Genomic DNA, 12,991 nt, shown 5'->3' with positions numbered 1-12,991 from the left:
TTCTGATATTGTATAAAAAGGCTTGAAATGATGAAAGTTGTGCAGGATGTGATTTATTTCTTATTTATTGATTAATTGCTAACTAATCTTGTTTCCCCAACAGGAAACAAGCAGAAGTGGCTTCCTCTGATGATCGACGTGAAGCCTGAAGGGCCGCGGGAACGCTCGGCGTCCCGCAACAACAGCCGGCAGAACGAGCAGCCGCGGCTGGCGCCCAACGCCCGGAACGACCTCAGAGGTCAGCCGGACCGCTTAGCTGGCTCTGATGGCCACGAGAGGTCAAAGGTCACCACTGATGCGCTTGGTTTGTCCGGCAGATTGGCACAGTCAGAAGTACGAGCGGGAGTGGCGCGACGACCACGACGAGGTTTCCAGCGTGAAGAGCGAGGGGGCGCCGTTCCGCGGAGGGTTCAGAGGTCGCGGGCGGGGCCGAGGAAGGGGGCGGGGCCGAGGCGGCGGCAGAGGTACGAACACACAGCGGAGACCTGTTACAAAAAATCCCATTATTCAGGTTTTTATACTTCAGTTTGAGTCTCTTCTGCTTCCAAACATAAAAACCATTCAGACGTTTTTGTCCATAAGTTTGTTTAAAACTCCTGCAGTTTGATTTGACCTGCAGTCGGACCAATCATCCAAATAATCGTAAATATTCAGGATGTATCTGAGCGCATCCAGGTTGGAGTTTCATCAACCAAACTTCAGTCGGTTTCATGTTTCGTCACATCAGCAGATTTTACCAGTTTAGCTTGATGGTCGTATGTAAACTTATGAGCCTTTTTTACTTTCTTTGTTTTTGTGGGACAGAAAGTTCAGAAAAAGAACATGGGATGTAATATTGTCACAATGAACAATAAAAAGCAACAATGGTTTGAGAAATTTTTTTGAAAAAGTTGGAAAAAACTAAAGCTGGCCACTAACTTTATGTTTTATTAATTAGGGTGTTTATCGCTCCTGGACTTTTGTCACAGAATGAATGATCCATTTTCATTATTGTTTATGGTGAATATTCCCAGTTCCAGGGTTAAATGTTCTATTTTCATCTTTTAGAGGCTGTGCATCAATTAATTATTTTATTATTTTTAGTTGAAGATGGTTTAAAAACATTCATTGCAATAATTTCTGGATCAAAATTTCTGCTCTGCGCTGCGTTTGCCTACCAAGATGGCGCGCATCACTTCCTGTTCAGACTGGTGGGAATAAGCCCCGCCCCCTGTCTCTGCAGGTAACCATGACTACCATTACGGATACAAGGCGTTCGAGGGGAAAGACGCGCCGTACGGCCAGAAGTTCAGCAGCTCGGTCACGTATTACTACGACAACCTGAGCAGCAGCGAGCTGTACGCCGCCGACCAGGAGCTGCTGAAGGATTACATCAAGAGGCAGATGTAAGCAGATGATTATTATTATTAACAATTATTGACGATTGGTGGTGACTAATGGCTGGCGATGTGGAGCTCCTCATGTTTCACCTCTGGATGATTTTAGTGGAGAAAGAAAATTTCAGTTCTGATTGAAAAACTCTTTAGATGATTCAGTTTCATTTAAACATTAGAGGTTTAATTTTTACACTAAATTCTTCAAAATGTTTCAAACTGAACAGTTTGGTATTTAGCATTGACACCTGTAAAACATTTCTGCTGTCTGAAGTTAAATCAGATCAAATTTCTCTTATTGTAAATTATTTAGCAAAATTATTCCTATTCATTAAAATGCCAGAAATCTTGGTGGGAATAATGTTTTGGGATTTCTTTACACTATGTTCCATATTATTATGAAATTGGATTAAAGTGTCATGAAGGTCACATTTTTTGTTGTGCTATTGAATTCATAGATGGTTTTGTGTCTCAGAGCTTTTTGAGTCGCTATAATTGAAGGCAGAATGAGGAAAGTTTCTGTTTAACAGAGCAGCTGTTAAAAACAGTTATAAACAGTTATTAGAAGCTGCTGGAGCCTCAAGGTGGAGGATCCTCCAGAGGATGGAGGAGCATCAACCGACTATTGGGCCCCTAACCAGAACTCACAAGCAGAACCGGTCCCAGTGATCCCAGTGATCCCAGTGATCCCAGTGATCCCAGTGGACCCAGCCGGACAGGAAGATTCATTTTCTAACAGACTTGTTCACTGATGACTGCTGGGCAACCCTGGATGGTCCAGATGGACGCAGCAGTGGATCAGTGGTGGACGACCACCATGACCCAACACGTCAGCAAGGAGGAGGTGGAGTCATGCTGTGGGCCGACATCATGGGGGGAGGGAGGGAGGGAGGGAGAGAGAGAGAGAGGGAGGAAGCTGGTCGGCCCCTTCAGAGTCCATGAAGGTGTGAAAATGACCTCAGCAAAGTATCTGGACTTTCTGACTGATCACTTTCTGTCTTGGTTCAGAAAGAGTCGAACCTTCAGCAGTAAAATCATCTTCATCATGACGATGAACCATCTGATGCTGAAGGAAAACCACTGAGTCATCGGCTGCTGTGGGCAGAAACTCATGGTGAGGTCACCATCCTCCTCTGACCTCTGACCCCAACCCTACTGAGAACCTCTGGAGTTAGATTCTCAGTATCATCTAAATTTGATGTGGGTGAAGTCGGGTTTCTATTTTAAAATAGTTTCTCCTGCAGAAACATTTGAAGCCTCAGGCTGATCGCTGGTGGATGTCAGAGAATCTGGTCTTTAGAAGCTGAAACGTTGGACCTGCAGGTCCAAACATCAGACCGACCAAACGGGTCAGAAGGAAACGGCTGATTGTTGTGGTCGGGTTCATCCTGACCCAGATGTTGGTGTTGTGTTGGTGAAGCTGAAAGCAGATCAACGTTTCGTCTCCTGCAGAGAATATTACTTCAGCCTGGAAAACCTGCAGCGGGATTTCTTCCTGCGCAGGAAGATGGACGCCGACGGCTTCCTCCCGGTCGGACTCATCGCCGGCTTCCACAGAGTTCAGGCGCTCACCACCGACGTCTCGCTCATCCTGGAGGTCAGACTCGCATACAGACAAATTAAAACCCAAAACCCAAACATTTCTACTGATAAAAGCAGTGAACTTTCTGTATTTATGACATAAAATAAGATCATCAATGTGGGTCTTGTCCAGACTGTTGAGGCTGTTCTAAAGGCGAGTACAGGTACTGAGCTTTAGCTGAGGGAGCGGAGAGTAAGAAATATTTTTACAACTAAATATTTGTTGTATTGACAGGAGAAATTACGATATCACAACATTTTATTTCACATTTAAAAAGTTAAAAAGCATAAAATTTTTCCTCTGATAATCGGCAACAAGAGTTTAGAGAAACTGGAAAAATCAATTTTTCTTTCTCTCATTTTGTTGTGCTTCTGTGAAATAATAAATTATGTAGATTTTGGTTTCAGTTTAGGGATAAAAAGTGTGAATCTAATAAAATTGATGTTTCTTCATTTTTAGCTGAGTTAGCAGCAGAAACTCTGTTTCCAGATCTTTATGTTCTCTCTGTCTGCTCTAAAGGCTCTGAAGGACAGTAAAGAAGTGGAGGTGATCGACATGAAAATTCGCCGGAAGGACGATCCCGGGCGGTGGCCTCTTCCGGGCCTGATGGCGCCGAACCACACGGACTTTTCCCAGCTCATCAACTGTCCTGAGTTTGTTCCCAGGCAGATGGCAGAGGAGTTCAGAGGTCAGCTGAAAAAAATTCATCCAGCATCTTCGCTCCTCTTTGGTCAGATTTCTGTTGAGATATAGGTCTGAAATTTCATTTATGGTAGCCTTAAAAAGTCTTAATTTAATTTTTTTTTAAAAGCCAGTAAGTTGGCCTTAAAAATGTTTATCTGTCTTAAATTTGGTCCTGGTAGAATTATTTACTCATGTTCTATGTAGTTTTATTTTCTTGCAGTACTTTTCTGCCAGGCTAAATTTTGAATTACATTCTTTAACTGCAGGCGCTAACTAGCTGCTAATATGCCCTTGCTAACTAGCTACCCAGCTTTATTGCGTCTGTCGTAGGTATGTGTTAGTTTATCTTGTGGCTGGACAAAGTTTTTACACTTCTGTGGAGATATAGGTCTTAAATTTAATTCATAAAAGTCTTAAATTTATGCATCTAAAATCTCTTCAAATGTCTTAAACTCATTAAAAAGCTTGCCTGAATATGTCTTAATCTGTGTCTCTGCAGGATTTAGTCTCATATTCTATGTAGTTTATTTACCTGTGGCTTGATTCTGTCAGGCTAAAGTTGCGGCTAATGTACCCAAGGCAGCTAGCTTTTCTTTTTGTATGCTCTCATATATTTAATGTAGTTTGTTTTTATTAACCTTTTTTTGTTCTGTGGCTCAAGGCAGTTGAGCCACAGAACTAACTAGCTAACTAGCTGCTAATATGCCCATGCTAACTAGCAAGCTATGGACACAGAGAAGCTAACTAGCTACCTACCTTTTGTTTTATCCATAAGTGTAAATTTATTGCCGGCTGGATAAAGTTTGAGTTGGGAAAACCTGCAGAAACCTGAATTCCAGGAGTTCTTGGTGTTTAAAGTGTCTGATGGGAATGTTTAGGATGTGATATTTAAACAGCAATGTACCCGACTGTGTTTCTGCTGCAGGATCGTCCAGATCTTCCACTCCGGTGCACCAGCAGACCAAACCCGACGGAGACGTGTCCAACCTGAAGACGATGCCCAAAGGCCTCTCAGCCAGCCTGCCCGACCTCGACTCCGAGTCCTGGATCGAGGTGAAGAAGAGACCCAGAGCTTCGCCCGCCAGACCCAAGGTACCAGACATGACGGGCCCCTCCTTAACGGGCCCCTCCTTAACGGGCCCCTCCTTAACGAGCCCCTCCTCCTTAACGGGCCCCTCCTTAACGGGCCCCTCCTTAACGAGCCCCTCCTCCTTAACGGGCCCCTCCTTAACGAGCCCCTCCTCCTTAACGGGCCCCTCCTTAACGGCCCCTCCTTAACGAGCCCCTCCTCCTTAACGAGGTTCAGGACTCTCGTGCTCTAAACACATCTGTCCATTTCTTAGAGTAAAGTCAGTTATTATCAGACATGCTATGTATTATTTTTCATTATTTTCCACAAATCCAGGTGAGTTTTCCTCCTTCATCTCGTCTGCTCCATGTTTCAGGCGCCCTCGCTGCAGCAGAGGGAGAAAGACGATTTGCTGCGATCGCCGCTGCCGCCGTCCAGCTCCTCGCCGGCGCCGCTGGCTGCTGGAAACAAGGTGGGAAATGAATAACTACTGACTGGTTTTAATGGCTGAAAACTGGGAGGCGACGGCGTGAAATGGGAAAGAAAAGATTTCTCATTTTCTGAAAAAGTTTGTTAAAAAGAAAATGATTTTTCATAAACTTTGCTCAACGGCTGTAGTTATTATTTTATACTGATCTGCCTACAGATGGTTTTATTTCTATTTTTATTATTATGGGAGAGTTTTAAAAATGAGATTCTGTGCCTCAAGAAACGAATCTGCATTAATAAATCTAAAATAAAATAAATCAGATTTACTGTCTTTGATTTGAACATTCGGTTTAAAAACCATAAACGCTTCATTTCACCGTCTGGTTTGTCAGTAAATTGTTGGTAAAAATGTTTTTTCATTCAGACCAGAGTTGGATAGGAACTGGTTACATTTTTCAAAAAGTATTTTTACTGTTACTTGAGTAAAATGTGTTGAAGATATTTCTGCGTTTTCTTCCTCCTCTGAGTCGCTTCACAATAAAATTACTCAAGTAAAAGCAAAAAGTTTGTTTTCCTGAAGCTAAATGTGACGTTTTGTCTCTTTTTGCGTTTCCACATTAAATTCTGATGAAATGTATTAAAACGTTTTAATATTTTCTGTGGGCTCCGGATCAGGACGGCGCCGAGCCGGACGAGCCGGAGGAGCTGGACTTCATGTTCGACGAGGAGATGGAGCAGATGGACGGCCGGCGCAACACCTTCACCGATTGGTCGGACGAGGACTCGGACTGCGAGCTGGACGACCACGACGTCAACAAGATCCTCATCGTCACGCAGACGCCGCCGTACCTGCGGAAGCACCCGGGCGGCGACCGCACCGGCCACCACACGTCGCGCGCCAAGCTGACCAGCGAGCTGGCCAAGGTCATCAACGACGGCCTCTTCTACTACGAGCAGGACCTGTGGGACGACAAGTACGAGCCGGAGTACGCCACCATCAAGGTCAGCCGAGGTCGCCGCCGCTCCGCTCACCCAAACCACACCGAGGAAAACCGAAACGAATCGTCGTCTCGCATTTGAAACTAAAACATGCTGAATTACAGACGCAGCGTCCTTCATTCTCAGTTATTAACACATTTATTAACCATCAGTCTGACAGGAAGCTGATTTTCACTGATCAGGTTCTTAACATTTTATTTAAACATAATTACCAATCAGTGTTTACATAATCAATACTTTCACATTTTCTGCACCTAAAAATGAATGCAGAAAGACGACATCTGGATGGAAAACTTGACTGCTTATAAATTTTTTCCTGGGTTTCCATAGTTACAAGTGATGTCACACCTAGGGCAGCCATTTTGTTTAGTTGGACTTTGAATTGGAGTCGGAATATAATTATTTTATTTTAATTTTATTTACCAGAAAAAATCTCAACAATAAAGTCAAAGAATATTTCATGTCATCAGATCAAACCTGAATTTGTTTCTTAAATGAAATCAAAATGTCAGGAGAATAAAGTCGAAACAATCAAAATAAATGAACAGAATCTTAAGCCTCTTGTGAAGATCTGCTTTGGTAAAAGTTTTAAAAATGATCATTAATGCTTAGTAGACATAATTAATCTAAACACATCAGCATCAAGTTATCAGCAGCAGCAAATGATTGAGTCTGTTTGTGACATCACATCCTGCTAACTAATCTGTTTCCCTCATTGAAACTTTTCCTAATATTTTGTTTATATTTTTATGACCAAATATTTCCTGCAGCCTTAACGCTCACTGAACAGATGATTGAAATAAAAACCAGGTTTAGAAAATATTTCACACGTTTGAAGTTTCCCTTTTAGAAAAGAAAGTGAGAAATAAACCAGGTCTTTTATTTTGAAGGCGTGTCGGAGCTTTTCTGGCTCCGTGTTTCTTTTCTGTTTTTGGAGGCGTTTCTGCCGCAGACCAGAGGACTCTGTGGACTATTGGCTGAAACACAGAGCGCTGCTTTTAGTTTGTTCTGCTTTGTTGCCGCGGCGACCCATTGTTTGATTGTTGTGTGGGACCTCCACGTGTTCCCCGGCGTACGACCAGCGCCCCACGGACCACGGGTTTATAAGCCGCTGGCCGCCTGATGGAGACAAAGATGGACGCTGTGCGGCCCGGAGGCGTTCAGCTGCTGGTTCAAACGGGAAGCAGGCCGTTCAGCCGGGTCGGGTCCGGTACCGAGCGGTACCAGCGTTTCGGGTCGCTGTGGTTTACCGATGATCCTTACGGTCCGTCTGGGCTCAAAACCAACTGAAAATAATTTTTGTGTCGTATTTTTGCAGCAAGAGGTGGAAAACTTTAAGAAGGTTCATCTGATCAGCCGTGAACAGTTCGACTGCCTGACCCCTGAACCCCCGGTTGACCCCAACCAGGAAGTGCCGCCGGGGCCGCCCCGCCCCCAGCAGAGTAAGAACACAACTAGCAGGATTTTGGGTCATATTGGATTTTTCTTTATAACATTTTAGGGCCAATACAGAAAAATACATTCAGATTTTCTGTCAGCATTCCAATATCTTCCTGAGAATTGGGATTTCTCTTCTTGGAACTCAGACGGTTTTATGTTTTTTTCAGAATGTGGATTTTATTTCCAGGAATTAACGATTGAATTCAGACTGTTTTTCCAGTGACCTCACTTCCTGTTCCTCTCCGTTTCCAGTCCCCACAGACGCTCTGGCAAACAAACTGTTTGGCGTTCCCGATCCGTCCTCCACGGCGCGCTCGCTGCCCACCGCCGTGCCCGAGTCTCCGAACTACCGCAGCGCCCGCACGCCCCGCACACCGCGCACGCCCCACAGGAAGGACGCCGCCATGACGCCGCGCTTCTACCCGGTGGTGAAGGAGAGCCGGCCGGTCGACGCCAAGGCAAGACGAAGGATCTCGCGGTTTGATGAGGAAAAGTCGATGGCCGTCTTACGGGTTTCGTCTGTTTCAGACGCCGAGGAAGAGGAAGACCCGACACAGCTCCAACCCGCCTCTGGAGTGCCACGTGGGCTGGGTGATGGACTCCAGGGAGCACCGCTCGCGCACCGCCTCCGTCAGGTGAGACTCACCTGCTCAGGTACGCAGGAAGTTCTGATTTTACAGAGAGGAAACAGAAGCCGTCGGGTTTTCATGGAAAACGAGTCAAAATCCTGCAGACTGGAGTTTAAAGCCGAGGAAATCTGGCTGTGGAGGAACCTCAGAGTTTTCTGGGGTTTAGGTTGCTCCACCTGTTGCTCCAGCTGTTGCTCCACCTGTTGCTCCACCTGTTGCTCCAGGTGTTGCTCCACCTGTTGCTCCAGGTGTTGCTCCACCTGTTGCTCCACCTGTTGCTCCAGCTGTTGCTCCACCTGTTGCTCCAGGTGTTGCTCCACCTGTTGCTCCACCTGTTGCTCCACCTGTTGCTCCACCTGTTGCTCCAGGTGTTGCTCCACCTGTTGCTCCAGTTGTTGCTCCACCTGTTGCCCCACCTGTTGCCCCACCTGTTGCTCCAGGTGTTGCTCCAATTAATTAATTTACGGATCGATCGTTAACTGCAGCAGGAATAATGTTGCCGCCCGTTGCTCCGCCCCTGCAGCTCCAACGCCAGCCCGTCTGAAGGGACCCCCGCCCTCGGTGGTGTCGGCTGCACGCCGCAGTCCCTGCCGAAGTTCCAGCACCCGTCACACGAGCTGCTGAAGGAGAACGGCTTCACGCAACACGTCTACCACAAGTACCGCCGGCGCTGCCTGAACGGTAAGCCTCCCTCACTGCCGGCGCTGCCCGGCGATTAGCGACCTGATGGCTGTTTTCTCCTCCCATCGCAGAGAGGAAGCGGCTGGGAATCGGCCAATCGCAGGAGATGAACACGCTGTTCCGGTTCTGGTCGTTCTTCCTGCGGGATCACTTCAACAGGAAGATGTACGAGGAGTTCAGGCAGCTGGTGGTGGAGGACGGCAGGGAGGGCTACAGGTAGCGGTCGCTCTCCGCAGCGCCTCATTGGCTGGCGCGGCGCGGCTCGTTCTGATTGGCTGTGTGCTGCAGGTACGGTTTGGAGTGCCTGTTCCGGTACTACAGCTACGGGCTGGAGAGGAAGTTCAGACCCGACATCTTCAAGGACTTCCAGGAGGAAACCATGAAAGATTACGAAGCAGGTCAGGAATCGATTAATCACGATTAATCGATTAATTTAGTGATGGATTAATCATTAACTGGAGCAGGAATAAAAATATTTTCCACTTAAAATGAAAAAAATCTGTAAAGATTTTCTACCAAAAACTCTTCAAATGACAAATTTATTCTGTAATGAAAGATAATCTGGTAATCAGTTAATCCAATAAATAATCCCAGATAATTTCTCCACTGGACTGATGCTCACTTCAAGTTTTCACATGTAGAAATATTTTCAGATTCATCCTTTGCTACAAACATTCGCTAAATGAATATGTATCATATGTTCTATTTTATAAAATAAAATGTTTTTTATTGTATAAATAATTGAAATACTCTTAAATCTGCTAAATGTGAAAATGTTTAATCAGATTGATTGATTACTAGAATAACTGTTCAGATGTGTAAACTATAAAAACACCTGTATCATTTCCAGTGTGGCATTAAATCCCATGAAATGAACATTGCAGTTTATCTAATGCGAGTTCTGGATCCTCTGTCCGGGTCTCAGGTCAGCTCTACGGCCTGGAGAAGTTCTGGGCTTTCCTCAAATACTCCAAATCCAAGAACCTGGAGATCGAACCCAAACTGCAGCAATGCCTGAGCAAGTTCAAACGCCTGGAGGACTTCAGGATCGACGTGAGTAAACGGCAGAAGAAGAAGGTCAAAACTGCGCCAAAGATCGATTAGGAAAAATCCTTAAAGCAAATTAAATTTAGTTTAATATCATCCAGATCCAAAAGAGCAATGATGTGAAAAAATAGGAAATGTTTTCACCTTGAAAAAAGAAATGTAATAATTTACAGACATTTTCTCATATTTTTTGCTAGCATAAATGGCTACTACAGAACAGGAGCATTAATTTATCTAATTAATCATCAGAATAATTCAGAGAATACTCCATCAGCTTGTCTGAACATCCTTGATAAGTATTAAATTCATGTATTTAAAGTTAAGGCCTTAAAATGTCTTAAATCCATTTTTAAATTGTCCTTAAATGAATCATCTTAAACTTTATCAAAGCAGAACTATTTTATGCTACATTGTTGGGTTTTTTGTTCTATAACTTGAGGCCTTCTAGGCTAATGCTAACAAGCCGCTAATATACTCTTGCTAACTATTTCTTTTATGGTCTGGATAAGCAATTTTATGAATGTAATGAGCGGTTCTGTAAATTTCTGTTGTGATTTGGGTCTTAAGTTTCATTCAGTGGTCTTAAATAGTCTGTGATTTATGTTTGTAAATTAAGGCCTTGAAATGTCTTAAATTAAGAAGAAAAAGAGGTGTTGGCCTTAAATGCATAAATTACAGGTTGTAAGTTCGATTCCAGCTTCCTCCTGCCACATGTCGATGTGCCTCTGGGCAAGGCACTTAACCCCAAATTGCCTAGCGATCTACTTTGAGTCAAAATGGCTGGAAAAGTTCAGTCCATGTGCAGGTCTTAAGTGTCTCCAGCACTGTTTTGTTCTTTTGCTCTGGTTTGAGGCAGTTGATGTGACTGATTAAATCTACTTAAATCTAATTCAAAATGTTGTTAAAAAGTTTTGGATTTGAGTTGCTACAGGCGGCAGAAACCCTGAATCCTTTCTTCACTTCCTGAAGCGCTCTGTCCTCTTCCAGCCTCCGATGGACGACGGCGGACGCAGGAGACACCCGTCCAGCGGAGACGGCCGGCGCCGCCACCCGTCCCAGTCCTCCAGCCGGCCCCACAGCCAGGCCGGCGCCGCCGCCCCTCCCACACCCGTTGCTGCTGCTGCTGGCTCCTCAGCCAAAGACGTTGCCAAACCCTCCAACCAGAACCAGAGAGCCGCTGCAGAACCAGACGCTAAAACACTGAAGTAACTGCGGCACGGTTCTGCATGGACCGAGCCGAGCGGGTCCGCCTGGCGCCGGAGGGGAGGAGCGTTTCATTCGTTCACCTGATCAGTTTCAGAAAAAAAAACTGTTGAGTTTGATTTCTCTCGAGAGGTTTAAATTTGTGGATAAATCACTGAAGAACAAGTTCCCCCCCACCGCTCCGTCTGGAAGGTTCTGACTCCTCGTCCCGGACCGGATCGGACCAGACCGGTTCCTCAGATGAATCTGACTCGGCCAGATAAAAGCAGAGACTCGGTGCGTCAGGCTGTGAACGTTGCCTTATTTTGATGGATTTTCTGTGGCCTCCTCGCTGTTGCCATGGTTACCACGGTGGCCTGTTCCAGCAGTGGCCACCAGGTGGTGCTGCCGGGTTTCCCATCCGTCTGAACCGTCTTCCTTCTGTTACTGAGATTTAAAAAACAAACCAACTCAAGTGAGAATTAAAGATGGCCGCCTTCTGGCTCCTCCTTCTTCCAGTTGCCAGCAACGCTAATCCACCGGAACCGGAACCGGACCCGGATCCGATGATGTCGTCGTGTAAACATGAACAGATAAAGATCAGCAGATTCTATATTTTCTGTGTCTTTAACTCTTTCTTTTAAATTTCTTTTGTTTAATTTGCTCTGCTTTGGTTAGAACTGAGGAATTTTAACACAAAAGGGAAAATTGACTTTTTGTGATCAAATCTGATTATTTTTAGTTCCAATGTCAAAATGGGTAAAAATAACAGCAAGGCGGACTAATTATTAAATCTGTTTAGGTCATTTCTGTCTGGGAAATTCTTTAACAAAAAGTTGAGCTTTGAATTAGATATTTCTACATTTTTGTGAGAAACTTGAGAGAAACATAAAATGTTGACAAAAGGAGCAAATTAATAAATTAGATTATGATCTTTATGTCGGTAATGTGATTCTAACAGTCCAGATTCAGAACCTGCAGTGACACAGCTTAACTTTTTGTGACTCTCAGAAATTTTAAGCTTCTATTAGAACTATTTTAAATTAGCGAGTTAAAAAAGACCATTTTAAATTTTGATGTGAATTTTGTCTCCATTCACTGAATAAACAGTCCAGACTCCTCAAACTGTAGAGGAAAAATATAAATTTACTTCCCAATCAAAAGACGATTCTCCACAATTCTCAGAATTATTTTTTTTATCTGCTGCACTTTTTTCTTCCACACAACTTTCCATCAACATGCTTGCATACAGCAATCAGAATTGTTTTTAATTTGTCTTTAAATTTCCTGAGAAGCTGAATTTTTAAATTTTTTGTTTTGGTCGTGACCTTTGACATTAACCGGATTAAACAGCTGAATTTCCCTGTTTGTGTTGAAGCTGGAAAAAGCTGAGTGACTCTGTCCTGATTGGCTGCTTCCTGGTGATGAAGGTCATTCTGAAGGTCACGTTTGGCCGCGATGGTTTTTTTTTTTTGTTTGTTTGTTTTTTCCCCAATCTGCTTTGGACGTAAAAATGGAAAATCTTCCTCAGCTCATCCTCTTCCTCAGAGCCTCCCGCTAATGTGACGGGAAGAATCCATCTGCTGCTGGCTGCTGGCGGACACCAGGGGGCGCCACACGATGGGCGCCACACGATGGGCGCCGCCAGGGGGCGACACCAGGGGGGCACCACCAGGGGGGCGCCGCCCGCACAGGCAGGTGTGAGAACAGAAAGACTTGAGATCCGGATGGAAAACTTGGCTGCTTATGAGATTGAAAAGGACAAAAGTTTCCATGAAGCCATAAGAATAAGAACTACCTGAACCATCTAACATTTCCTTTGGCTTGTTGTGAGGAAAAAAAAAGATGAAAATGAGGATAAAAGGAACAAAAAAAA

At 44.6% G+C, this 12,991-nt stretch overlaps 1 protein-coding gene across 4 annotated transcripts in view; it reads left to right on the top strand.

The window, feature by feature from the left end:
- Positions 1-12,903, top strand: part of larp1 (La ribonucleoprotein 1, translational regulator) — a 33,773-nt gene extending 20,870 nt beyond the window's left edge. For all 4 annotated transcript variants that reach the window (XM_044140480.1, XM_044140479.1, XM_044140482.1 and 1 more), the window contains 16 exons: positions 104-238; positions 318-464; positions 1,223-1,385; positions 2,826-2,970; positions 3,475-3,643; positions 4,565-4,731; positions 5,085-5,180; positions 5,813-6,139; positions 7,455-7,578; positions 7,829-8,034; positions 8,105-8,211; positions 8,729-8,886; positions 8,958-9,102; positions 9,175-9,284; positions 9,812-9,939; positions 10,921-12,903. In XM_044140480.1, coding sequence (XP_043996415.1) covers positions 104-238; positions 318-464; positions 1,223-1,385; positions 2,826-2,970; positions 3,475-3,643; positions 4,565-4,731; positions 5,085-5,180; positions 5,813-6,139; positions 7,455-7,578; positions 7,829-8,034; positions 8,105-8,211; positions 8,729-8,886; positions 8,958-9,102; positions 9,175-9,284; positions 9,812-9,939; positions 10,921-11,142 — 2,549 coding nt within the window. In that variant the 3' untranslated portion in view covers positions 11,143-12,903. The remainder of the gene's footprint in view (positions 1-103; positions 239-317; positions 465-1,222; positions 1,386-2,825; positions 2,971-3,474; positions 3,644-4,564; positions 4,732-5,084; positions 5,181-5,812; positions 6,140-7,454; positions 7,579-7,828; positions 8,035-8,104; positions 8,212-8,728; positions 8,887-8,957; positions 9,103-9,174; positions 9,285-9,811; positions 9,940-10,920) is intronic.
- The last annotated feature ends 88 nt before the right edge of the window (positions 12,904-12,991 follow it).

Source organism: Gambusia affinis, linkage group LG15, assembly GCF_019740435.1.
Source record: "Gambusia affinis linkage group LG15, SWU_Gaff_1.0, whole genome shotgun sequence".
NCBI classification, from domain to species: Eukaryota; Metazoa; Chordata; class Actinopteri; order Cyprinodontiformes; family Poeciliidae; genus Gambusia; species Gambusia affinis.
This window is presented reverse-complemented; position numbering and strand designations above follow the sequence as displayed.